The 26,034-nt window shown below is 40.3% G+C and overlaps 1 protein-coding gene across 2 annotated transcripts in view; it reads left to right on the forward strand.

Annotated features, from left to right (window-relative positions):
* Positions 1-6,522, forward strand: part of GRM5 (glutamate metabotropic receptor 5) — a 452,554-nt gene extending 446,032 nt beyond the window's left edge. For both annotated transcript variants that reach the window (XM_036324725.1, XM_036324724.1), the window contains one exon: positions 1,802-6,522. In XM_036324725.1, coding sequence (XP_036180618.1) covers positions 1,802-2,717 — 916 coding nt within the window. In that variant the 3' untranslated portion in view covers positions 2,718-6,522. The remainder of the gene's footprint in view (positions 1-1,801) is intronic.
* The last annotated feature ends 19,512 nt before the right edge of the window (positions 6,523-26,034 follow it).

Consider the following 26,034-nt stretch of genomic DNA (forward strand, 5'->3'; position numbering starts at 1 on the left):
TGAAACTTTCCTGGAAACTAAAGTTAGAGGTTGGCAGGGCCTTTTCTGCTACTGAGGATGCAGAGCAACCAGAAAACCTGGATATACTCTATCCACCTGTTTCAGAAAGAGAGGTGGGGGTGGAGGGTACCTCACATTCCCCAATTCCTAAGGACACCAAGGTGCAATGCTCTGGGTAGATTAAATGGAATGAGTTCAAAGGGGCAGAGAAAGGAAGACCACAAAGTGCAGAAGGATAGATGAAGACATTGGAAGCAGTGTGGAAAAGAGGTGGGGAGCATGTTGGTCTACGGGCTGCAGAAACAATGGTCTGTGATCAAGGCAGTGGGTGTCTCAGGCAGAGTGAATTGGGTAACCCCAAGACAGGTGGGCTCCAAACACAATTCAGTCCCCTGCCTGGCAAAGGCAGGCTAGCCCTCTAACTTGGCCTCCAGGAGGCCAAAGGAGCAATGGCAACCTGGAGAGAATGGAGAGCTTCCTGAAGAGTTTCTCAGTTGCAAAACACCTGCTGCAGACTCACTTTGGAGAGCGAGAGGACTTGTAAAACGCATAGGTCCTTGGAACCCAATACAGACGATCAGAATCTCTTGGGATCCTGCCTAGGATATTTGACAAATGTCCTAGATGAGTCTTATGCACAGTCACGTTTAATAACCACTTGCTGAGATGATAAAATTTGGTGGCCAGAGCCTTTTATCTACAGACTGCCCAAGGCTATCTCTTGGTCACAGCACCTAGAATCGAGCTGTCTAGACCCCCAGACAGACCCCCAGATAAAGAGATCTCAAGTTCCTTCATGATGAGAAATCACACCAGGATCTCTTCATATACCATCCCTGAAGGTCAAGCCACATCCTCCGGCCGCACATAGCTTCAGGGGCCATTGTGTCATTTTCTGCGGTCAGGCACAGAGGCACCAATACAGTCTTCATCAGAGCAGCTTTCAGATCCCAGAGTAGAACCAAAAAGAACTGCCTGGGAAAGGAAAGAGGGAAAAAAAGACCCTAAGAAAGAACATTAGTCAGATAATACATAAGCCCCTAATTTGAAAGCAATATGCTAGGTGCCAAAGGCAACATATTACATGCTCTCTCATAGAATTATTTCAAATTTTAAGCCTGAAAATAAATTGGTGAGGAAATTTTCTATGAAGTAAAAAAGTTCTAATTCATTAGAAATTCACATGAATTTCTATTTTCCAGAAGATAAGACAGACTAAGTAAAAACCATTTTCAAAGTCAGGAATTCATATAGAAATCCCTAGTTCAATACACCAACCAATGGCTGGCAGAATAAAAACTGAACTGGAACTACTGTCTACTTCCTGGTAATGCTTGACTCTTCCTCCTTCTCTCCAGGCCTGGGTTGGTGAGTGGAGGTCCTAGTTCTTTCCTTTCAGAGGCCGCCATGTCTAGGAAGCCCTTGGCCTGCGCAGAGTCACAATACTGCCAGCCCTGGCCTCCAAGTTTGCAGTGTAACCAGCTGGTGCACTCCCGGGTGGGCTCAGTGCTACTGCAGAATCCCCATAAATACTCCTTCCCCCTTACCAATATCCCCTTTGACCACTTTCATGGAAATGATTAACAGAAGGCCAGCCACGAGGGAGCTGACTTGAACGCAAAACAAAACCAGCAAGCAAATGCCACTTCCACAATCTCTTTCCATGGCGTCCTGTTGATGCCTTATCTCCTGAAGGAACAAGAAGGGTCCTTCCCAATCCAAGCCCCTTCCCCACCCGCCACTGGGGAAGCCCCTGGGGACCGCGCTGAGTCACCTCTCCTCTCCCTTCTTCTCTCCGCAGCTCCAATGGCAAGTCCGTCACGTGGGCCCAGAACGAGAGAAGCGGCCGGGGGCAGCACCTGTGGCAGCGCCTGTCCATCCACATCAACAAGAAGGAGAATCCCAACCAGACGGCGGTCATCAAGCCCTTCCCCAAGAGCACGGAGAGCCGCGGCCTGGGCGCAGGCAGCGCGGGCGGCACGGGCACCAGCGCGGGGGCCCCGGGCGGCGCCAGCTGCACGACTGCGGGCCCCGGCGGCCCCGAGCCCCCCGACGCCAGCCCCAAGGCGCTGTACGACGTGGCGGAGGCCGAGGAGCAGCTGCCCGCGCCCGCGCGCCCGCGCTCGCCCTCGCCCATCAGCACGCTGAGCCAGCGCGCCGGCTCGGCCGGCCGCCCCGACGACGACGCGCCCGCGCTGCCCTCGGAGCCCGCGGCGCGCAGCAGCGCCTCGCAGGGCTCGCTCATGGAGCAGATCAGCAGCGTGGTGACCCGCTTCACGGCCAACATCAGCGAGCTCAACTCCATGATGCTGTCCACGGCCGCGCCCGGGCCCGGCGCGGGCGCCCCGCTCTGCTCCTCCTACCTGATCCCCAAAGAGATCCAGCTGCCCACGACGGTAACGACCTTCGCTGAGATCCAGCCTCTGCCCGCCATCGAGGTCACGGCCGGGGCGCAGCCCGTGGCGGCAGCGGCGGCCCCGCCGGCGGGGGGCGCTGCCCTGGAGACCCCGGCGCCCGGGCCCGAGGCTGCAGCGGGCAAGCCGGACCTGGAGGAGTTGGTGGCCCTCACCCCGCCGTCCCCCTTCAGAGACTCGGTGGACTCGGGGAGCACAACCCCCAACTCGCCAGTGTCCGAATCGGCCCTGTGTATTCCATCGTCTCCCAAATATGACACACTGATCATCAGAGATTACACTCAGAGCTCCTCGTCGTTGTGAGAGTCACTGGAAACCACGCTGGGTTCCCCATGGAGCCAGGCCGCCCTGTGTCCGCACGGTGACCAGTGCAGTCGCCGGGTTTTAGATCAGCGGTGGAAGATGTGGAGTAAAAGCCGCCCTGCAGACGTGAGATTAAATAGTGCTATTTAACATCAACCGACGAAGACACCAACGACAAATCTTTCGGCAGATTCTCTTCTAGTGGCCTTAGAACACATGGGCTTTTAAGAAACACTGCTATTTTTGAGGGCTGGCAGGAGTCTGCTCAAACCGTTACATACCAAGTGCTTTGCTCTAGGGAAGCAATGAGGTGAAACAGCATCATGGAGGGGGAAAAGCATAGTCGATAAGCAACTGTACAGAGTTTCCGTTTGTTTACTTCAGTTCTTTTCCCAGAAGAGTCTTTGATTCACCCAAACATGAATGTACATTTTCTAACAAACTGAAAATCTGGGACCAAAACGTCAACCTATCTCGTTTTGTTTTGTTTGTTTGTTTGTTCCTTTTTTCTTTGCCATGCCCCCTCCCCTCCCCTTTTCTTTTAAAGACTTTGAAAAGCAGTTCCTTGAGCCCGGCATTTACTGAGGCGTAGTGAGTGTGTCCGAAGCATAGCACACAACTGGATAATGAGTGGTGCGCTGATGTATGCAGGGCTTTTAACCAGAGACTTCCTTTCCTCTCCAATTTGTTTGTGAAATCCTCTTCCAAAAGCCTGCATCCGAGATTCCATCGAGTTATTTCAGTTCACCTCCATCGACCAAGAAAACCAGTGGAAGATTTCTTGACTATTTCACCATGTTGCCAATCAATACTGGAGTAGCAAAAAAAATATTTTCTGGAATACTGTTTTGTAATTCCCTTACTGGGGTGCGTTGTGTAGCTGGGAATGCTCTTTATAATAATCATTCTTAAGCTCCAGCTTGGCTATCTCTCTCACGAACTGGGGCCACTCCTCCTTGTGAATGCTGTTCCCTTAGCATTGCCAGCTAAACTATTAGCTTATGCATTTGGGCTTCTCCGTTCCTTTCTTTGAGAACCTGCTGCAGAAAAAGCTCCTCTGTTCTTTTCAAGTCCCACCACTGGAAGAATGGTCCAAAGACCCAATGAAGACATTGTCACGACTGGAGGCACTGTTGTTGAAAAAAATTAACACAGTCTTAATACACTGGAAATGTTAAACTGTGTCAAGTCGGCTTAGCAGAGATTTAGCCATGCCAGTGAGCAGTGATTTTAACTTTTCTTGGCTGCTGCAAACAGGGCAGCTATGAACTATGACAAATGTAGATTTTTTTCAAAGCAATACAGAATACTAAAACAGAGGAACCTTAATGAAAATAAACCACACAGTCTTTCTTAGCCATTCCAAAAAGAGGCAAAGCAATTATGACTATTTTCCTTTTTAAAGTAATTATGAATATCATTTTGTGCATTTCATACTGTCACTTTTTGAATACTGCAGAAAAGAGATTTAAAGTTATAATAGAAATACACATGCTCTGATAGGCTCATATAGATAGCATTCACAGCTCAAGACCTGCATCCACTGTCATCTTTCTTCCTCCCATTACGGCTATCCTCAGGTGCCAAATGTTTTTGATTTTTAAATAAGGATAGTAATAAAAGGAGGAAATGTCCTATAAGTTTCAAGTTCAGTTGACCCAGCCTTATACTAAAGGTAGCCTTATGAAAAACTTTTTCGGTGAGGCAGAAGTACATTTTTTGGCAGAAATATAGGTAAAACCTTTTTTTTCTTTTGCTCAATATCCTTATTTTGTATGTATTTTTTTTTATTTCATATCGACTTAAAAAAAGAACTCAGAAATAGAAATATATCCATTGGCCATATTTTATCATTCTCTACTTTTAAAAGCTATAATAAATATACTGCTGGATTTCCTTTTCCTGGTACCTGTTTTAGTGTTAAATTTTAAATCAAATCTCCCAATATAAAATATTAAAAGCTAGCATTAATTTACTCAAATATAAATTTAAAACTTCAAACCTCCCATGACAGATTTGAAATAGCATCATCAGAGCTCCCTGATTCCAAATATGATGAGACCCTTGAACCTAGCTAAATTTTAAGGTGTCATTGAAAGTAAATGTCTGCCTCTACTCAAAAAACAAATGTAAATATCTTGAAGTATTATTATCCCTGGATCCTCATCTAAAGGGTGGCATTCACCTGAGGATTACTGTCTTGATTCTTAGACATTGAAACATTTCTAAATATGCTTTACTACCTAAGTGTTAAAATGTCTTTCGTAAAACCCTATGTTGAGTTCCATTTTATTCTCAAGTACAATAAGTTTCACTGTATTGACAAACAGAATACCATTTTTTAAACTTTCTCCATGATCAAATCTGTTCTAAGCTCTTCGTAACATATTTCTTTTAAAAGTACATTAATTTATTAGGAATTAAAAGCAAATAAATTACCATGTAATAATTCCACATGAAATTACAACCAACTCTAAGAAAAAATAATTTATCCAGTTAGGGGACAAGATGTATTGTTCTCTGTATTTCTATGCCCTGTGCCACTTCATTCTATACATTGTATATATTAGTAGTAGTAGTGCATTCTTGAGATTTTTTATTTTGGAATGATGCTAACTCTGTCTCTTTGCCAATTCTCATACCAGGTTCCAAGTAATAAATCTACAATACAAAGAGAAACGAATATTCCTTCTAGGGCTAGGATGTGAACTTCACAATTAATTTGGGTACCTATTTTCATTGAATTTCCTTGAAAACAATCTGTTCCTGGTGTCCAGTGATAATTCAGTTGGGACTAAAAGAAAGGGGAAAGTACAGCGAAATGCTAAAGTTCAGAAAAGTGACCCTACAGGACAGTTTGGTTCCAGGATGGAAAAAAAAGAAGACCTGGTTTGATCAAGTGATGTGGACTATCTAAGCAGTCTACCCATTCTGTGATTTGGGGAGAGAAGTGGGGGCAGCCTGAGAAAAGCACATCTGGATTGGGAAGAACCATCTGTCTAGATTAGGGGGGAACAGAAAGAAAGGGAGTATGGAAAGGAGAACCAGATAAAATTTGACTGGAAAAAAGCAAACTCCCAAGTGTTGCTAAGCCTTGATAGTAACAGTCTTTCCCAAGCTCCTGCTGTTACCAGCAAGTGATCAGGAAGACTAGGAGCTGTTCCTGACTGTAAATGAATTGTACAGTGGCTCTGCTGCAGTGCTGTGACTTCCAAACTGGGAATTAAATACTTATTAAGAAAAAAAAATAAACATTTTCTATGTTAGTCTCCCAGCAAAATGTACATGTTTTGGAGACTTCAAAGGTATTATCTGAGTTCACATTTAGCCACAGCTTATTAATAACCCTCAAGCTGTCAGAATCTCTATAGTAACCATTTACAATTTTATACTGTGAAAAAATACAGATCAGTGAAAAGCATAAAGATAAATTAGAATTCACTTTAAAGAGGGTCTGAGGCCTGGGAGATTCTCTACTATCTGTTGAAGAATGAGGCATGTATAAAATAGTTGGCTGAATTTCACTGATCTTCCCAATGTGAACAAATATACTATGTATATTGTGTGTATTTCTAGATTTCAATGGCAGCTGCTGGTGGTGTTGTAATTAGAAATCTATATAGAATATAGATGTTTTAGGGAGATGGTGCCAATCCTAAAAGATTTGTGTGGGCTACAAGTGCTTGTACTTACATTTTTCTGCACTTATAACTGATTTGGTTTTAAAAAAAAATTGTGTGCGTGTATCTGTTCTTTTTCTGTTGTTGCAACTTGTACTATTAAAACAATAGAGAATGTTAAATTATTTTGATGTGAATTGCAAATGATTTTTTTTCATAAAATTTAACATTTTTATCAGCATCGTTTCGCTTTGTACTTGTACAAATGTGTTTTATTTTAGCATTTTAAAATATACTTGCCTGTTTCTCAGTTGTCTAAATCATGTTATTGTTGGTGTTTGTGAAGTCAGTTACTTTTTGAAAAATATTAAAAAAGAAACTATTATGACTTTAAGATTCTTCCCCTTAAATGTTTAGAATGTGGTCTTAATAGTGTTTTCTAAGACCCAAAGAGCCATAATCTAAATCTTAAATTCTGAATGATCCACACAATTGAATTATGGGGTTTACAAAGTAACCTGGGGACAGTAGATTAAAACAAAACACATTTGTTTATGGAAATATAAGTACAAATTATTTAATTCCACAATGATCTCTGTTGATAGAGGTAACATCAGAAAATAATATAGATTTTTTTTGTGTATGTGTATACAAATATACACACATCCATATAGATATTTCACTTTTAAGTCCATCTATACATGTTTTTCTGTGTGTGTTTATGTTTCTGTGTGCATATAAGGGCATCTATAATAAAAGTGCAATATGCTAATTAGACCGGATGTCCTTCCAGACATCCTTCTGTTCGAAGCCGGGGCTGTGAGGGAAGCCCTAGTCCCAGGTGCCAGAGGGAAGCTGGTGCCAGCAGCCAGGGGACAGAAGGCCTACTCTTGCACAAATTTCGTGCATTGGGCCTCTAGTATCTACATAATTTCCTGGGAAAAATTTACTTGTCAAATCACTTTTTGCTTTGATGAATTCTTAAGCAAATTTATATTCCCTGAATACAAATAAGCTAAATCCTAAAAGCAAAATGTAGGCTAGATATTTAATGCATGGATGAGAAAGACAGTGTAGATTTTAAAATATAGCTTCTCTCTGCTTCCCTATATTGTAATATTTATTAACTTCTTATTCTTGTAGTATATATGGAAGTTAACACAAAATGTTTGATCTTAAAAAGGAAATCATTTTTTTTGTGTGTGCTTTGTCAGACTTTCTTGGTTTAGTGGCTTCTATTCTAAGTAATACAAATGGTCATATGTTTATATAAACTTGAGGTTGAGCCATGGTCAGTTTGGCTCAGTGGATAGAGCTTTGGCCTTCGGACTGAAGGGTCCAGGTTGATTCCGGTCAAGAGCACATGAGTAGGTTGTGAGCTAGATCCCCAGTAGGGGGTGTGCAGAAGGCAGCCAATCAGTGATTCTCCGTCATCATTGATGTTTCTCTCTCTCTCTCCCTCCCTTCCTTTCTGATATTAAAAAAACAAAACAAAACCTTAAGGTTGAGGTGAGATCATTGATATCTGGACCACGTAGAGAAAATTATGTTCTAAAGATAAAAAGAGTCCAGTGAGATTCCATAGAATTATGGAAGCCAGTCAAAACCAGCTAATGCAATTGAAATTACATTGAATTGAAAGCCAGGATCTATTGCCCTGTCCCATATGACCTTGGATAAAGTGACTTCTTTATGACTCAATTCCTCTTCTTTTATCTTTTTCTTGTTTTGTTTTGTTAATCCTCGCCTGAGGATATTTTTTCCATTGCTTTTTCAGAGAGTGGGAGGGAGAGGAAGAAAGAGAGAAACATGGATGTGAGAGAGCCACATCAACCAGTTGCCTCCTGCAGGCACCCCAACTGGGGCCAGAGAGTGAACATGCAACCCAGGTATGTACTACTGACCTGGAATCAAACCGGAAACACTTCAGTGTGTGAGCCACTGCTCCAACCACTGAGAAACACTGGCCAGGGCCAATTCCTCTTTCTTTAAATGCGAAGTGAGTTACAATAATCTGTGAGATTTCTTTCATTTACATCATTTCTGGTACATGATAAATGCTCAGTAGATAGTATCTATTCCTAGTGGCAATTTATACAGTTATATTCAGTAGGCAGCTTAGATATGTTGTGTCCAATATTACTTGTGGAGTTATAACAAATTCTTGTCCAACTTAAAGCATACATCTTTGGAGGGGAAGCCTAATGACATTTGAACTCATATGCAACCTTGAAACTTTTCATCTATAATGTCTTATAAACTAACCTTAAACATCACAGAAAGAATGCTTTTCTTTTTTAGTGATCTATGCTTAATACTGGCCAGTTTTTTAGTTACACTGTGCATGAATGACAAGTTTTAAATATAAACAATTTTAAAACATTTATTTTTTCTAGGGTAACTAGCTAGCTAGATAGGTAGGTAAGTGGATAGATTTATATTAATGAAATTATCTCCTTAACAAAAACATAGTATTTACAGATTTTTGTCAAAGTATTTCAAAATTTGAAATCAGTTACAGTGTACCCTATTCATTATTTTAAAAAATTATTTTAATAAATTCTATGAAGAAAACTTTTAGAATCAGCTTTTCTGTACATTCTTAGAATTCTAAACCAAAACTATTTACAGGAAAACATTGCTTAACCTTAGCAAGAATAAATATTTTTAATTAGCTTTTACTCCAGACCAAAGGCATATATTTTTGTCAGGGCATATAAATCTTTTTGACATATGTGTCCTATATGAATATTTATATAAACAGGCTAATTATGTATTACATGTATCAGACACATTTAGCTTATTTGTATGTAGCTCATATTTTTACTCATTGACATAAAGTAAAGCTTTTCATAACTATATTTCTATAACAGGATACATTAGATATAATAAATTATATAAATGATATGTTCATGAAAATTATATAATATAGTAAATTGACTATTCTGAACTGCTAAATAGTAATAGGTGTTTTATAAAATAAAAGTTTTTAGAGTTTTAAAAGTTTGGAAAACAAAATAACTCTAAGTTAAATGTCTGTCTTCATCTCAGAACTTGACAGTCTTTAAATAGACAAATATGCATTAACTCAAAATCTTTTTATTTTTAATGATTAGTTTTCTCAGAGTAGTTTTATGGAACACATTTTGGAAGTGACATAAAATTTATACATACTTTTTCTTTTAGTCACAAAAATTAATTGCTGTTCCCATAATGATCTCCAAAGGCTTTTAGAGCAGAAAATATGAATTGATACAGTTACAGCATTACTTTCAGAGCCATCGCACTGAACCATGGGAAGTCTTGCTCAGCTTTAGTATTCATTCTCTCTCTATTCTGACTTCTCAGAACTCTACCAGCACATATGCTTGACTCTCCGGGGTCAACTAAGGGTTATCATTCCTTTCTCTTTTTTTTTTTTTCATCATACATGTTGGATGGTTCCCTTAACTTCAACAGCCTCAGATGAATCAGTATGTGAGATACTAGCATTCATTAGTAGATGTTGAATAGACGGTGAATTGTATTCCAAGAACAGAAGTAAAAGAAAATAACATTTAGAGGACTCAATAAGGTAAACACCGAGAATAATCAAATATATTTAAAGCTTTATTCCTATTAAACAGAGAATAGACATTCTTTTTAGTTACACTGTGCATGAATGACAAGTTTTAAATATAAACATTAAAAAATCATTAACCTTGGATTTGATAAAAAAGGACATTTTAATTTCAAAAATGAAAGTTGTTGAAGTCAGTGAAGGCTATATTCACTGAATTAAAAAACTTGAAATTTTGAAATCTGTTCATTTGGGATATTTCTCTAAGTGCTCTTTTGAGATGAAGAGGAAAACTTCTCTAAAATCATGAACCTACTTAGCCCTGGCTGGTGTGGCTCAATTGTTCGGAACATTTTCCCCTGCATCAAATGGTTTTGGGTTTGATTCCCTGTCAGTGCATATATCTGGATTTTGAGTTCAATCCCAGTTCAGGATACAGGAGGCAACAAACTGAGGTTTCTCTCTCACTTAGATGTCTCTCTCTCTCTCTCTCTCTCTTCCCCCCAACTCCCTCCCTTCTTCTCTCTCTAAAATCAATAAAATCATATCCTCAAGTGAGGATTAAAAAATAAATAAAATCATAACCTACTTAAAATGAACATTGGTGAGTACTTTGCATATTTAAATCTTCATAACAGCCAAAGAGTAGTCCAAAGAAAATATTTTACTCTAAATGCATATATTTAAAAAAGATTAAAAATAAATTTTCAAATGAACATATTAGAAAATAAACAATAAAAACAGAAAATACAAATATTAAGTCAAAATTAATATAAGAAAACAAAGTTAACCAAAATTAAAAGTGATCATTAAAACCTGTCTTTTAATTTGAAAATACCAAGACATTGACATTCATTGAGTCTCGTTAAACATAATCAACTAAAAGAGAAAAACCACAACATTAGTAATAATAAAGGAGTCGTAGCTACATGTATAGAGGATATGTAAAAAACACTAGGTAAAATTTTATACTAAATAATTTTGAAAATACAGATAAATGAATATTATGCTAGGAAAATATAAATTATCGATTGAAACAAAAACCAGTAGAAAGTGCATACCAGTAATAACAGAATATGATAAAAGGAAATTTAAAATAACTAAAAAGCATAGGCCTAAATATTTTACAGATAAATTTAATTATGGTAAATAATATCTAATTTGTTATGACAGGATTTTCTTCTTTTTTAAAAAATATATTGATTTTTTACAGAGAGGAAGGGAGAGGGATAGAGAGTTAGAAACATCGATCAGCTGCATCCTGCACACCTCCCACTGGGGATGTGCCCGCAACCAAGGTACATGCCCTTGACCAGAATCGAACCTGGGACCTTTCAGTCCGCAGGCCTACGCTCTATCCACTGAGCAAAACCGGTTAGGGAAGGATTTTCTTCTCTTTTAAGGCTAAATAACAATCCATTGTATTTATACTTATGCACCACATTTTAATAGTATTCATTCATCCACTGATGGACATTTCGTTGTTTCCATATCTTTAGCTATTACGAGTAACTGAAGATTAAATATTTCAATACATTTTGCCCAAGACCCTTCTAGAGCATTTTTTGTTGTTTAGAGAGAAGTATATCCCTTTATTGGCAGAGCCAGCTCCTAGAACAGTGGTTCTCAACCTTGGCTGCACATTAGAATCACCTGGGAATCTTTTTAAAATCCTGATTTCTAGGCCTCATCCTCCGAAAATTCTGTTTCTTTGTTACTAATGTTGTGGCCCCAACCCATAACAAAGAAACAGAATTTCCGGAGGATGAAGCCCAGAAATCAGATTTTTTTAAAATTTTTTTTGCCTGCAAACCGAGTCTTTATTTTATAGCCAGATTCCATGAGGCAGAGTAAAGATGTGGCCAAGATGTTTACAATGTTCTCATGCTTTTGAACCTACTCAATCACACGCACCTGGTCAAGCTTTGTTTACTTGCTGCACCTCCCACAACCCATATCACTAGCCACCCGGAGCCGCTTTCCACACCACCTCAGAGGCATTTCTGGATTTTAAGAAATAAACAATACACTTTATTTATTCAACAACTAGGTCATTTAAAACGTGTCAGCCACTTTCTAGGGCACATTCCCGGGATTGTGGGCTTCATCCCAGCACAGGTACAGCTTCTGGGCATCTTCATCTGCATCTCCTGGTGCTACCGGTCGGGGTGTCTCTGGGGGAGTCTGGGAGGGTGTCCCCAGGGCGAGTGCCATGGAGGCTGCTGCTGAGCGCTGCGCCTGTAAGTAGGCCCGGATCTGTCCTAAGAGCATGTGCTGCGGGAACAGGCCTTCCTGCCCCCCCATTCTGACACGGACCATGCGGGGGGGCCTCGGACACTCAACCATCAGGTGCTCCATGAACGCCTCCATGTTTCTGCCACTCGATTCCCACTTCTGCCGCCACGCGGCCCTCTCGCTGCTGGGCCTGCTGCGCAGGAACTGCTCCACCGACAGTTGGAAAATCATCTCCAGCTTAGTGCGCCTGTGTGGCTGCAGCCACGCGCAGAGGGACCAGTAGATGGCCTGCAGCTCCGCCATCGGGTGCCCGCTGTTGTTCAGTGAGATGAGCCCAGGGCTGGGGACGCCGACCTCCACCTCCTCTCCCTCCTGGTTGGCGGGTCTTCCGTGAAATCGAAGCGGCAAGTTTCCTCCCCGGGGACCGTTCCCGGCTGGTTCATCTTGAGATGCCATTCTCCTCACGGACACAGACGTTCACGCTGGGCGATCCTGGCCCAACGCTGAGCTGCTGTGGGGCTTGGCTGTCAGCGCTGGTGCCTCTCCAGAAATCAGGATTTTATAAAAGATTCCCAGGTGATTCTAATGAGCAGCCAAGGTTGAGAACCACTTTCCTAGAGGTTGTGGGTACAAGGGGTGGGTGGTCCCCTTGCCAGGGACATGATTTCCACCTGTTGAAGGTCTTGCCCTTGTGGAGCCCACCATTCCCGCGAGATGTTCACGTCCCACAGGTGCACCTTCCCCACCTGCGGCTTCTCCGGGGCCCCGCCTCCCTCCTGGCCCTGCGCAGGCGCTTTGGCAGGAGCGCACCCCCCCCCGCCCCCCCCCCCCCCCCCCCCAGGCTGTGTTTGGAGCCAACGCTGGGCTCCCAGGGCTTCATCAGCTGCTCTGCGCCGGGACTGCTCCCCCAGCCTGTCAAGGTCCTCGCCAAGGTAGGTGACCTTGCGGAAGGCCCGCTGCTTCTGCTGCTCCACTTCCGCCATGTGTTGGTCCTTCGGAAAGCTTTTGTTGTTAAATATATATATGTTGTGGGTTTTTTGTGGTTTTTTTTTTTTTTTTTGAGAAAAACAATATTCACTCTCAGTTCTCCAGCCGTTCGCACTCCTCCCTCTTGCTCACACACATCCTGACCCATTTCTTCCCGGCCAGTTCAAACCTGAACCTGTTTACTGCCATTTTCACGGAAAACAGCAGGTGCGAGAGATGCAGGCGGAGGAGGCTGGAGAGGAGATGGGGTGGGCCCATCAGAGGCTTCACGGGACCTCACTGGCTTGTGTCAAACCCAGAATAACCAACACCTGGGCTAGTTACTCTGGGGAGGGACAGGGAGGTGGTCTTGTGGAAAGTTGCACAATTCTCTCATGTTGGGAGGTGGAGAAAGTCGAGGGCACGATGAGTCTCACTCACGTTGTCCAAAAAAAACAAAACTTAATTTGAGTGTTGGCAAATCATGGACACTGAGAGGGATTGTGAGGGGATGAGCAGCTGGTAAGAATGAAGTGTGGGTTCATGATGCTCATTCAGACTGTTAAACACAACTCTTAAGCACTGAGTTGTTTTTGACTGTTTTCCAACTCAATATTGGTTTAAACATAAAGGTGTCTAGTTTAATTTAGAAATAAATCATGAACATGATAAATATATGCAGTTTGTTTTTAAACTACAAATATATTTCCTAATATCAGATCATGATCGCAAGTATTTTGCCATAATATGTGGTGGTATTTCAGCCTACCTTTCAATTACATTCAATATCTCAACTAAACATAAAACAATCTCAAGTCTTATTGTGTCATCAAAACATGATTTTTTTCCCTTCACAAATGTAATTCAAGTATATTTTAAGAAGCTTTTTGATAAATAGAAAAGATTGAAATTTGTCTTTATATTTAATTCACTCAAACAACAAATAATGAGCGGCTGCTACATGCCAGGGCACTTTTTGAGATTCTGGGGGTTGAGCAAGGAACAAAACACAATTATTGTTTGCATGGACCTTACTTTTTATTATGTGTATGAATATGTGTATGTTGGCAGAAAAGACAACAAACAAAAATTAACAAGCAAGGTCTAATGTGTGTAAGAAAGTAAGTGTTGTGGAGAAAAATAAAGCAGATAACAGATATTCAGGAAAGGGAAGTAATTGTAAGTAAGCTCATCAGGAATATTTTACTCCTATGTATGTCTGAGAAAAGACTTGAAGGAGGTACAGAAGCAAACTGTGAAATTTTCTGTAGAATGCATATGCCAGGCAGGGTAAACAGTAAGCACAAAGGGACTGAGGAAGGTGTAAGCCTGGAAATGTTAGGAGCTGCAACAAAGTTTGGTGTGGCTCAAGGAGACTGATGTCAGGAAGCCCATAGTTCACTCAGATGGAGCCTATTAAGCTATTATTTGGAGGTTGGCTTTTACTTTGAGCATTTTAAGCAGAAGAATAATAACATCTGATTAGTTTCAAGAGGACCACTTTGAAAGTCCTAGCCCAGTGGTCGGCAAACTTCGGCTCGCGAGTCACATGCAGCTCTTTGGCCCCTTGAGTGTGGCTCTTCCACAAAATACCACATGCGGGCGCGCAGGTACAGTGCGATTGAAACTTCGTGGCCCATGCGCAGAAGTCGGTTTTCGGTCTATTTTGGAGAAGTGGCGTTAGAAGAAGTGGGGGGTGTGGGTCGATCGGGCGACGGGAGACAGACGGGGTGCAGGCAGCCCACGGGATACGCAGCGCAGGGGAGGCGCGTGCGATTCATGCAGGAGTTGAGTGAGCCAGTCAGTCAGCTGTCTCATTGTGCAGTGGTTAGTGCTAGTCGCGTCTGCAAATCGCGCGGGTGACTAAAGTACCTACTCGAAGCATAAAGTTACCTGAATTTTTCCAACCAACTGCAAATCCTACAGGTATTTTTGTCATCGATTTAAGAATTGTAATTCTTTTGTGTTGGTGGCTTTATTATTATAAAATGAAACATTTTTTTAGGTGCCCTGTTTGAAATGGCTACAAAGAAGAAGCAAAGAAAAACGGAAGACGAAAACCGTGAACTTAAAGTTGAATGTGCCTAACTATATAGTTTAAGTTTAAAAAATTTGGCTCTCAAAAGAAATTTCAATCGTTGTGCTATTGATATTTGGCTCTGTTGACTAATGAGTTTGCCGACCACTGTCCTAGACTAAATTGTTAGAAGGCAAAGTTAGAAGCGAGACTGGTAAGAAGCTATTAAAATTAACAGACGAGAAAATGATAGTGACTTATAGAGCATGGTAGTGGCAGTGGAGGTCATGAAAAGTGGTCATAATTTACACGTGTATTTGCAAGATCGAGTTAGAAAGGCAGTAGTTGGAACAGATTTTGGAGGGAGGTTGAGGACATGTTGAATTTGAGATGTCTGTTGGGGAAGATAGTTGGGTATTAGAGTTTAGAGCTCAAGGAAGAAGTCTAGGCTAGAGTTATAAAATATATATCAATTACTGAAGGTAAGAGCAAATTCTATTATACAATATGTAATTATTACATCATATATAAAGATCAAAAAATAAATTATGTAATCTAAAATTATTTATCATTTACTACCTAAAATGTATGTTTTTTTTAATGCTAAGAGGGGTGTTGTCAAATTACATATTTGTAAAGGGGGTTCACAAATCAAAGATTAAAAAATATATTTCCCTAATATATTTCTATATTACCCCTCTGGTTAATTTCAGCTTAAAAATCACTGAACTTTATAATATGGATGGAAACTTCAAATTACATCTACCTCAGCAATGATATTTTACAAGTGAAAAAGAGAACTTCTGCCCAGCTGGCGTGGCTCAGTAGTTGAGTGTCGATCTGTGAGCCAGGAGATCATGGTTTGATTCCTAGTCAGGGCACATGCCCGTGTTGCAGGCTCAATCCCTAGTGTGGGGCCTGTAGGGAATAGCCGATCAATTATTCTCTCTCATCATTGATGTTTCTATCTTGCTCTCCCTCTATGAAATCAATAAGAAGATGAGAGAGAAAGAGAGAGAGAGAGAGAACACGAACTTCTGTATGATCTGTGAGATAGGCCTGACAACTAGTACTTCAGTCTTGGCTCTGACTCAAAGGCAAAATCCAGAGCCGGTTTCACTTATACCATTGCTCAAACTGCCCTCTGTAACTTCAGACCTCTGTGTAACTAGTAAGCACACTGTTCATTGGTATAACATTCTCTGCACTTTTCTTAAAAGCTGTGCAGCTGTTAGTAGAAGACTTGGCATTCAAAACCTTCTCTGATTCCAAGATCCATCAGCTCTTCCAACATATCTTATCTCATGAGACTTGGCTCAGAAGCTTCCTTCCAGAGGACACTAGTCCCAGGCCTCATTCCAGGCCTACGCAGTAAGAGAAAAGCAAGTATAAGGCTTATGGTGTTCACTTGACATAGGACAGCACTAAACAATGGTATTTCATCCAGCAGAACAGAACACTTTGCCCTAGGACATGCCATCACCTGAAGGATAGGGGCCACTGCAATCCTTAAGACACACCCAAACCAGTTGTGGGAGTTGTGGTTTTCTGGGAAAGTTACCTAGAGAAGGTGATGCTGGAGGTAGAACTTGAAGGACTGTTAGGCACAGAATATGCCTGACAAAAGAAATAGAGTGTAAAAATGCACAAGTGTGATGTTCAACCATTTGTGATAAACATGAGGGATTTGATAATACTCAGAGAGTTCTTATGAAGTGTCAAGAAAATGACTCTGAAGTTTACAAAAGAAAAAGAAAGTTCATATTCTTTGCTAAGAAGTTCAAATTTTACCTTTAAGGTAATAAGGAGCCATCAAATTGTTTTAAGAGTGGATTGGCATAAATGGGTTCTTGTAAAATATAATTACAATAGGAGAGAAAACAATGGAAAAGGATGGGGAAGGCAAGCTCCTTTGGATCCATTAGGAGGCAATCTACTTGACAAACCGTAAGAGCAGAAACTTGGCAGATGGTGAAGAAGTGATTTTAGGAAACATGAAGGAGAAGTGACATGAACTAGCAACTGGCTGGATGAAGTGAGTGCAATGAAGAGGGCTAGGAGGACACTCAGGTGTCTAGTGTGGTGATTAATAGAGAGTAGCATCAATCACTGAGTCAGGCCACGCTCTGGGAGGAGCAGGCTTATGAGTTCTGTTTTGGAGTTGAGGTGACTGTGAAACTATAATAACATGTCCTGTGTATATTGGATAAATGATGGATAAATGGGAGCAGAGTTCAGGAAGAGGAAAAGTTAGAATCTCAGCAGGAAACGGTGGCCAATCCCCCCTCCCCCCCTCCCAAAAAAAAGTAACTGAAAAGGTGTTAATGAAAGAACTATTACAAAAATATGTGCAGGATTAGGCAACTACCTAGACATTGGTTGGAACTGCTGAAGGGGCAAGAGGAGGAAGGGTTTACTGAATGGGTAACAGCTGCAGCTGTAATAGAGGACCACCTGAAAAGTGCTGTGGTCTTTGGAATCTGGGAGATGCCACATTCCCTTTGTCCAAAGCAACCCACATCTCAGATGGGCTGCCTAGAACTATGGCAGTTGATTATATGAGATACACTAACTCAGGAGAGGGTAGTCCGACACCTCTAATAGCTTGTCCCCTGCATCAGCCTTGGAAGACTGCCCCATTAACAACACTTTGACCAATTAAACTTGGATTATTACAGCATTCTATTTCTAAGTAACACTGACAACTATTGATATAATTCTAATTGCCTGATAACCAGGGCACTTAATTAAACCTGTAAATCATTAAAATTAGAAAAGGCTATAGAGATGACCTCCTAAAGTTCATTATTTCCACATCTGTGGATGTGCATGTGTCTAGGAACTAACACTATGAACAGGACATATCAGACTAGAGAATAAACACTACTCTGAAGCATTTATTTCATATTAAAACAATCATGCATACATGATGGATAGAATGCAAACAAATCCAGGTGAATTTTAAAGAGAAAACAGATGTGAAGTCATTTTAGGTTTTTAAGTTCCCCTTCCATGAGGGAAATTTTGAGGAGCATTATTTCCAGTTGTCATTGGCCTTGATATTAGAGTCCATGAATCAAACTCTGTCGTTTAATGTTCTCATGACCTTGGGCAAATTATTAAAATTCTCAGAGCTTTGGATGTCTCATTGGTCTCAGGCTGATAATACCTAACACAAGCGTTACTATGAGGATTAAATGAAATAATTTAGTTTAAACACCTAGCATAGTGCTTGACAACACAGTAATTGAATATGTAGTCTTTCCATTCTCAGCTGTTTTTGCACTAGAGGCAAGGTTACTGGGAGTGGGACTGACTTGCTCAGTGCCACAATTTGCTCATGGAAGAATCAGGACCGAGAAAAAAAAGATTGAGCACCTGCTGTGTAACTGGACATGGAACATATGTGATGTCATTTAATCCATACAAAAGCCCTCGTGAATTAGACTGGAACCCATTTTCTGGCTCCCATCCCAGCAGTTTTCTGCTGTAGCACACTGCTTCTCTTTGTCTGCATTCTCTGCTTGCTCAACATGTAACTGCATTATCTTCCAAGAGGCCAAATGAGACATTCACATAGGTTTTGCCCTCTTGCTGTAGCCCCTCTTCTGCATACCATGAGGACAGGTGACTCCCAAATCATAAATGAATGGGATTCTAGCATAACTGAGCAGCTGGCAGACCAAGGTCAGGAAAACACCCAGATTCAAATAATTTTAGAAGATTGGAATCAGGCTGGAAAAATCTCTCTTCCTTCCATCTTCTTTCCTAGAGGGAATAATTTAGGATGGACCCAAATGACTTCTTTTTTTAAAATAAAGAATATCATAGGCTTATGCAATTGTGAACTTGGAAAATGCTAGCAGTGAAGGAGGAGCCATGTATATAGCTGCATTCCCCTCAGCATTCTCCCGAGATGATTCTAACACAGTTCTGGCTCAGAAACCCAGGCCAAAGGGATTCTCACCACTGCTAACATCATCCATCTGTGGACAATGTGCTAACAGCCATTTTGCCAATCCAATGGCAAGGCTGCATGAGATAGCATCTTTACAGTAAAGGAAATGGTCCTCTTTCAAGATTATTACCTTACTAGAGGCCTGGTGCACGGATTTGTGCACATTGAAAGGAAATTAATTAGAAGGTGGCTGATGGGCCAGGACTGGGTGAGACTGGCCAGACACGCCCTAGAGCCAACCTCTTACAGTCCCTCCCCAGCCGGCTGCACCTGGCGGTGCGGGGCTCAAAGGGCATCTGCAGAGTGAGCAGAGCCCTCTGGCAGGTGGGGTCCCTCTGCCTGGCCTGAGGGGATCAGGCCCGAAACCGGCAGTCCAACATCCCCCAAGGGGTCCCAGAGTGCGAGAGGGCACTCTGCCAAGTTGCTGTTGCTCAGCAGCTCCTGCATGGAGCTTCTGCCCCCTGGTGGTCAGTGTGCATCATACCAACCAGGTGGCTGGTCAGCTGGTCGCTTAGCCTTTTATATATATAGATACCCTTTCTTGTCCTTCCAGGGACCACTTTAATTATTTTAATTTGCTCAGTTTTGCCAACACATCCCTCTGCTGCTTAGGAAGGACATGCAAATGCAGAGCATCCATAGGGACATTCAGAGAGATGGGAAACGTGCAACGACCTGAGCCAGGCAAACAACTCAATCTGAATCCACTTTGCCATGCATCTGGCCTTGGCTGAAGTGACAAATTGTGTCTGGACAGACAATGTGCAGAGAGGAAGAAGAGAGAAAGGTGAAAGCTTAGCAGGTTTTACATTTTTATTTTAGAGTTTTCATTAGATCAAGGGTTCATGAATTTGAGCGAAAATACTTGGCAAATGAAAGAAATAGAGCTTGGCCCAGGTTTTTCAGAGAACCAAATATGGAAAGTTTTCTACAAAGATCATGGAATTGACATGTCCTCAGCTCTGTTTTCTAACACTCCCCAGCTCTACTTACTATAATTCTCAGAATTTTCATCAGTAAGACATTCTCCTTTGCAGAATTAATGGTGGCTAAAGCAAAAAAAAAAAAAAGTTTGCATTTATGAATTGTTAATTATTGATATTAATGACAATAAGTAGCATTCTAAATAAGATTTGCATTAGCTTTTGACAGGAACATGACCAAACAGCTAATAGCAAATACTAAAATTTGAACTAGGTCTTCTAATGTCTAGTCTTGATGGAAGGCCTACCTCCAGGACACCTGTTGGTTTCTCCTTTTAATGGAACTCTGCTATATCTCAGCAATTTGCAAAATAATTTGCTGCTTTCAGGTTATAAGTGTGCTGGGCTAAGTGTGTGAGTTTCTTACAGAAGCACAATCATGCAGTTAAGCATTCCTCTCACCTCTTCCCTTGTGTGTGTATCTCATTAGAATGGCAATAGCTGTCAGCTACTTTGTTTACATAGGCTGAAGTACAAAAAAAACAGTGTGAAAGAAGAAGTACATTTAGTCTGAATAAATGCTGGATAAACAGCAAATTAAAAGGCAAACAGACAGACTGCGGCCTAAATTTGGGTCGAGCAGACCTGGGTTAAAATTTGAGTCACATCACCAACTGTGAGATCTTGGGCTAAGTAATTTAATTTTCCTGAGACAGTTTTCGTTTCTATAAAACAGAGATGATAATAACACCAAGCCTATGTTCAAGGTTGTTTTGATGATAAAATAACGTGATAATAAGTACAAATGCCCTTGTAATTATAAAGAACTAGACAATTATTAGCTGTTAGCTGTCAGATTAGGTATGAAAATATTAAAATGTTTCTGCTCAATATGCTATCAACTCCATTCTTCTAATAACTCAGTTAAAAAGTGTGCCCTTGACTCCTTTTTTTTTCATCTTTCCTCTTTCATACCTTTATATCTCTCATTTGATTTACATTCAAAATATAAACAAAATCAGAACACTTCACACCAATTTACTTCCACCAGTTTCAAGATAACATTATCTCTTGTCTGGATTTCAGCAGTAATCTAACAGGTCTTTGTTCCCAACTTTGTCTTCCCTTCCCCTATCCCAAGGTGTTTTCAACATTATAACCAGAGTCATTCCTTAAAATATCAGTCAGGTCATGACACTCCTTTGCTTAAAACCTTCCAAGACCTTTTCTTATCACTAAGAATAAAAGCTGATATCCTTATCATTCCAGGTCTTTTTATTTCTTAAAGGATATCCCGCTAATGAATCCAAACATACATAGCAACACAGTTCTTGGATTCTGAAGACTATCTAAGACAGCGGTTTTCAACCTGTGGGTCCCGACCCCTTTGGGAGTCGAACGACCCTTTCCAGGGGTCGCCTAAGACCATCGGAAAACACATATATAATTACATATTGTTTTTGTGATTAATCACTATGCTTTATGTTCAATTTGTCACAATGAAAATACATCCTGCATATCAGATACTTATATTACTATTCATAACAGCAGCAAAATTACAGTTATGAAGTAGCAACGAAAACAATTTTATGGTTGAAGATCACCACAACATGAGGAATTGTATTTAAGGGTCACGGCATTAGGATGGTTGAGAACCACTGATCTAAGAGATGATGAAACCACTCACTTCTAGCTTTAACCTCCCACCAGGCTTGGCCTGATCTCAAGCCAGTTCCCTATCTATTATTCCCTTGCTAGTTTATAAAACATGGCTCTGGATCAGGTTCCCCAAACTCTAGAAATCAACCTTTCAACATGGGTAGCACAGGAACCCAACGCTTAAGGAATCACCTTACAGTTAAGCCCAGGAATGGAACAGGCTTGGCTGTGGTCTAAGGGCAAAGAAACCAAAGTCAGACCTCTGTGTCTGTGTACATGTGTACTGTTTGCCTAGAATGCTGTTTCCCGTATGTTACTTGTCAAAATTCCACTCACTAGTTAAGGCTGAACTTAGATGCCACTGCCTTCCTGTATCTTTACCTAATCAACCCGTCCAAGAAGATTGTCTCTTCCTCTGCCCCACCGTTTCTCCTTTCAGTTTAACCTGAAAAGCATTTTCTGCATCTTAACCCCCTGAATATGCCTGCTAAATACTGATAAATTGTCACTTCTTTTACAGCATTAATTCTCAAGGCAAATAGAAAGAAGGTCCTTCCGAATTTTGGAGTGGGGATTAAAGAGAGTTGGGAGAGGATAACACTTTCCTGTAGGGTAAAATATTCTCGGGATCTGCATTCTCCCTTTTCTGCTTCTCTTCTCCTACCTCTCATCTCAGTGTATTAGCATGTTGAAAGTTGTAGACTAAACCTGTGATTCCCAAAAGCACTTTTGATGTTTCTCTTGAAATTACCATGTTTTCTTGATTACAAAATCCGCCATTATTAACCGGTACACCTAGTACCTGCAGTCTGGCAGGGAACACTAGCCAATCTATAGCCAAGGGTTGGCTGAGGTATTCTCTCCATGCCAGGCCGCTCTACAGGACAAAATGATCTCTTCATCTTTGATCAACACTCATACAAATTCAAACAAGCCGAACTTGTTCTTGTCCTCTGCTTCCCTTTCAAAGTCACTCACACATTGTGGAAGTTGTTTTAGAACCTTAAAACCGATTGAAAACAGGATAAAAGGAAATAGAAATGTAAATAGCTCCCCTGCCAAGAGGAAAGAAATGAAAAAAAGAGAATGGCTTGTTCTCCAAAGCAGCAACCCCACATTACAAGGTTAAATAAAAAAGAAAACACACACACACACCACATAAAAATAGAGTAAGTAAAAACTGAAACTAGAGGATTCTGAAAACACCATATATCACTGCTTAAGTACAATTAAGTGTTAAGTAAAAAATGAAAACAAAAATGCACACAAACTGAAGTCTAAAAAAAAAAGAAAAATGATTATTTAAGCTCATGATAAAAAGGATTTTCTAAACATAGAAGCAAAAACAGATTACAAAGGGAAAAAAAAACAATAGATTTGATTATTAAGAAAAATTAAAAGAAATACAAATGACTATAAGAAAAGGTTGAATTTTATGACAGGAATTTACATTACAATGATAAATAATTTCTAACACATTAACAAACATTAAACACAATGTTAGGCCAAAGGTAATTAAATAGGCATCTTAATACACTGGTGTTGCAGAGATAAAATACACAACTTATCAAACAAGAATTTTGGCAATGACTATTTTCCCAAGAATTCAAGCTAAAACTTATATGCAAATGTTTTCATTTTTTTCAAATATTTTATTAAGCATGACCTTTGGCTCTTGAAACAAAGGCCACTTTTAAATCATGAATATTTACTTCCACTGAAAATATTTCTTTAACAAAATGCTCACAGGCTCTCTAACTTCTAGAAATGATTTACTAATGCTAGATTTATCAGAAGCAGCATGGATTTTCCAAGGGGACTACCTGAAAATCTCTAAAATCCTTTAGAATGTGAATGTTTTAGTATGATGGCTAGAAGAGCCTCAGTCACTCATTCACCCATTCATTCAATAAATGGTTTTTGATATCTCTGTATGTGAGGTATGGTGCTAGGCATGAAGGATGCAATTGTGAATGAAAATCATATGTAGTTGCCACACCCACAAGCCATCTACTTCAATGATACAGGTAAATTAATCAAATTATTACAGAAACTAATGGGGAAATTGCAACTGTAGAGATATATGCCTTTAATGAAGTTAAATGTTCCTCAGAGAACAGATAATAGGAAGTGAGGCAATGACAAAGTCTTCCTTTATTGTGGGTGTAATGGAAACTTTTCATTCTTAAATCTGGCAATTCTGATTTCAGCTATATCGTGAGGTACTTGGACGTCTCTGATAGTTAGATAAATGGAAAAACCCTCCTCACTGTGGCTTTTGTTTTCTCTCAAGGCTTTAGGAATTTGTGAAAATCTGTGAATTCATCCCTTATGAATCTCAAGGTTTTTTTTCTACAGTTAGTACTTCTCCCAGGATTGGAACTGCCTGAAAATTTAAGCTTCAAAGACCTGACTGTTTAATTATAAAATCAGGATCTATTTTATTCACAGCTGTATCCTCTATACCTAGTGCCAACCATATATGAAGTACCTAATATGTATTTCTTTATAGATTTCAACTACTTAGATGGCTGGTTTAGAAGAGTCATAAGGAGGCTCTAAAAAAGTGACTTGCAACCCCATCTGCTTGTCAGAATCAGCTTGGGGGTTTAAAAATAAAAAAGAAAGAAAAGAACCCTTTTGCACACTACCCCCTATACCAGTGATGGCGAACCTTTTGAGCTCGGCGTGTCAGCATTTTGAAAAACCCTAACTTAACTCTGGTGCCATCACATATAGAAATTTTTTGATATTTGTAACCATAATAAAACAAAGATTTATATTTTTGATATTTATTTTATATATTTAAATGCCATTTAACAAAGAAAAAATCAACCAAAAAAATGAGTCCGCATGTCACCTCTGACACACGTGTTATAGGTTTGCCATCACTGCCCTATACCTATGGAACCAGAATCTTTAGGGACGGGAATTGAGCTTGAGAAATCTGTATTTGTTACAAGACTTAGGTAATTCTGATGCAGTCTATTGGAAATCTGCATTAAAAAAAAAACTGTCAATTTAAGGATTGCTACACAATTTTCTCCTTTTATTTATTTTTTAAAATATATCTTTATTGATTTCAGAAAGGAAGGGAGAGGGGGAGAGAGAGAGAAACATCAATGAAGAGAGAGAATCATTGATCGGCTGCTTCCTGCACCCCCCCCCCCCCCTACTGGGAATCGAGCCCACAACCCAGGCATGTGCCATTGACCAGAATCAAACCCAGGACCCTTCAGTCCCCAGGCCGATGCTCTATCCACTGAGCCAAACCAGCTAGGAATCCTTCTATTTTTTTTAACCCACCTGGACTGTGAAGAAATTGATGCAATACCATTAAATATGACATTAGTGACACAACAAAGTAGAGAAGTACCCTCATATGAATGCCCAGAAATGTATAGAAAACATATTTGTTTACAAAAAAGACTAGATATAATTCACTTTTGAAAATAATGAAACATGGTTATTGTCAAACTCTACATGTCATTTATTTCCCCAGTAGTCAAATCAAGTATATTTTGGGTGCCAATGAAGTTTCCCACCTATGCCGAGTGTGGAAAATCTGATTTTATACAATTTGTACTTTGTATCCTGGGGCATTTAAATGAGGATGTATATACCTATATAAACACAAGATTGAGAAAATAAGACAAGAGGGGAAGGAGAAACAGTAAAAAAAGGGCTTATATTCTTTGATTATTATAATGAGCTTTGATGATGCTGGGTGATCTAGAGATATCTCATTTAAGTATTTGGTTGTTGTCATCTTGGAGATGAAGATGGATTTTAAGAATGGATTAGATTTCAAGACTGTTTCATTCCCAAGTCTATGCTCTTTTCTCAAGTAGCCATATATCTAGGATGGCACACCCTGGTTTTCCTTGGAACAGTCCCAATTTATGTCTGTTGCTCCAATGTAATTTTTGTTAATATTCACTTTCACTCTCAAAAGTATCCCAATTTAGGTGAAAATTATGTGACCTCTCTACATATGTCTAGACATTAAGCATAAGTCAACCATAGAAGTTAAAGTTGGATGAGATTTGTTGGACTTCCATGAAGCAGAGACTTTGGAGTCAGGTAAACCTACATTCAGATTCTGCTCTTCCACTTTGTAGTAGTGCCATATGCTAGACAAGTTACTTAGGCTGGGATCTTGGACCAGTTACTTCATCTCCCTAATATTAATTTCAACAAATGCAAAAGGAAAATGATAAGGGTGCCTTCCTCATAGGGCTCTGGTGAGAATTAATACTGCAGAATAATGTTTGCCTGGCCCCAAATAAAGAGTAGATAACTAAAATGGTTTCTTCTCAGGGCATACACAGGAGCAGTTTTCCGACTGCCTATTTCCCTTAAATAGTAGAATGAGACCTG

Source organism: Myotis myotis, unplaced genomic scaffold, assembly GCF_014108235.1.
Source record: "Myotis myotis isolate mMyoMyo1 unplaced genomic scaffold, mMyoMyo1.p scaffold_m19_p_10, whole genome shotgun sequence".
Taxonomy (NCBI): domain Eukaryota; kingdom Metazoa; phylum Chordata; class Mammalia; order Chiroptera; family Vespertilionidae; genus Myotis; species Myotis myotis.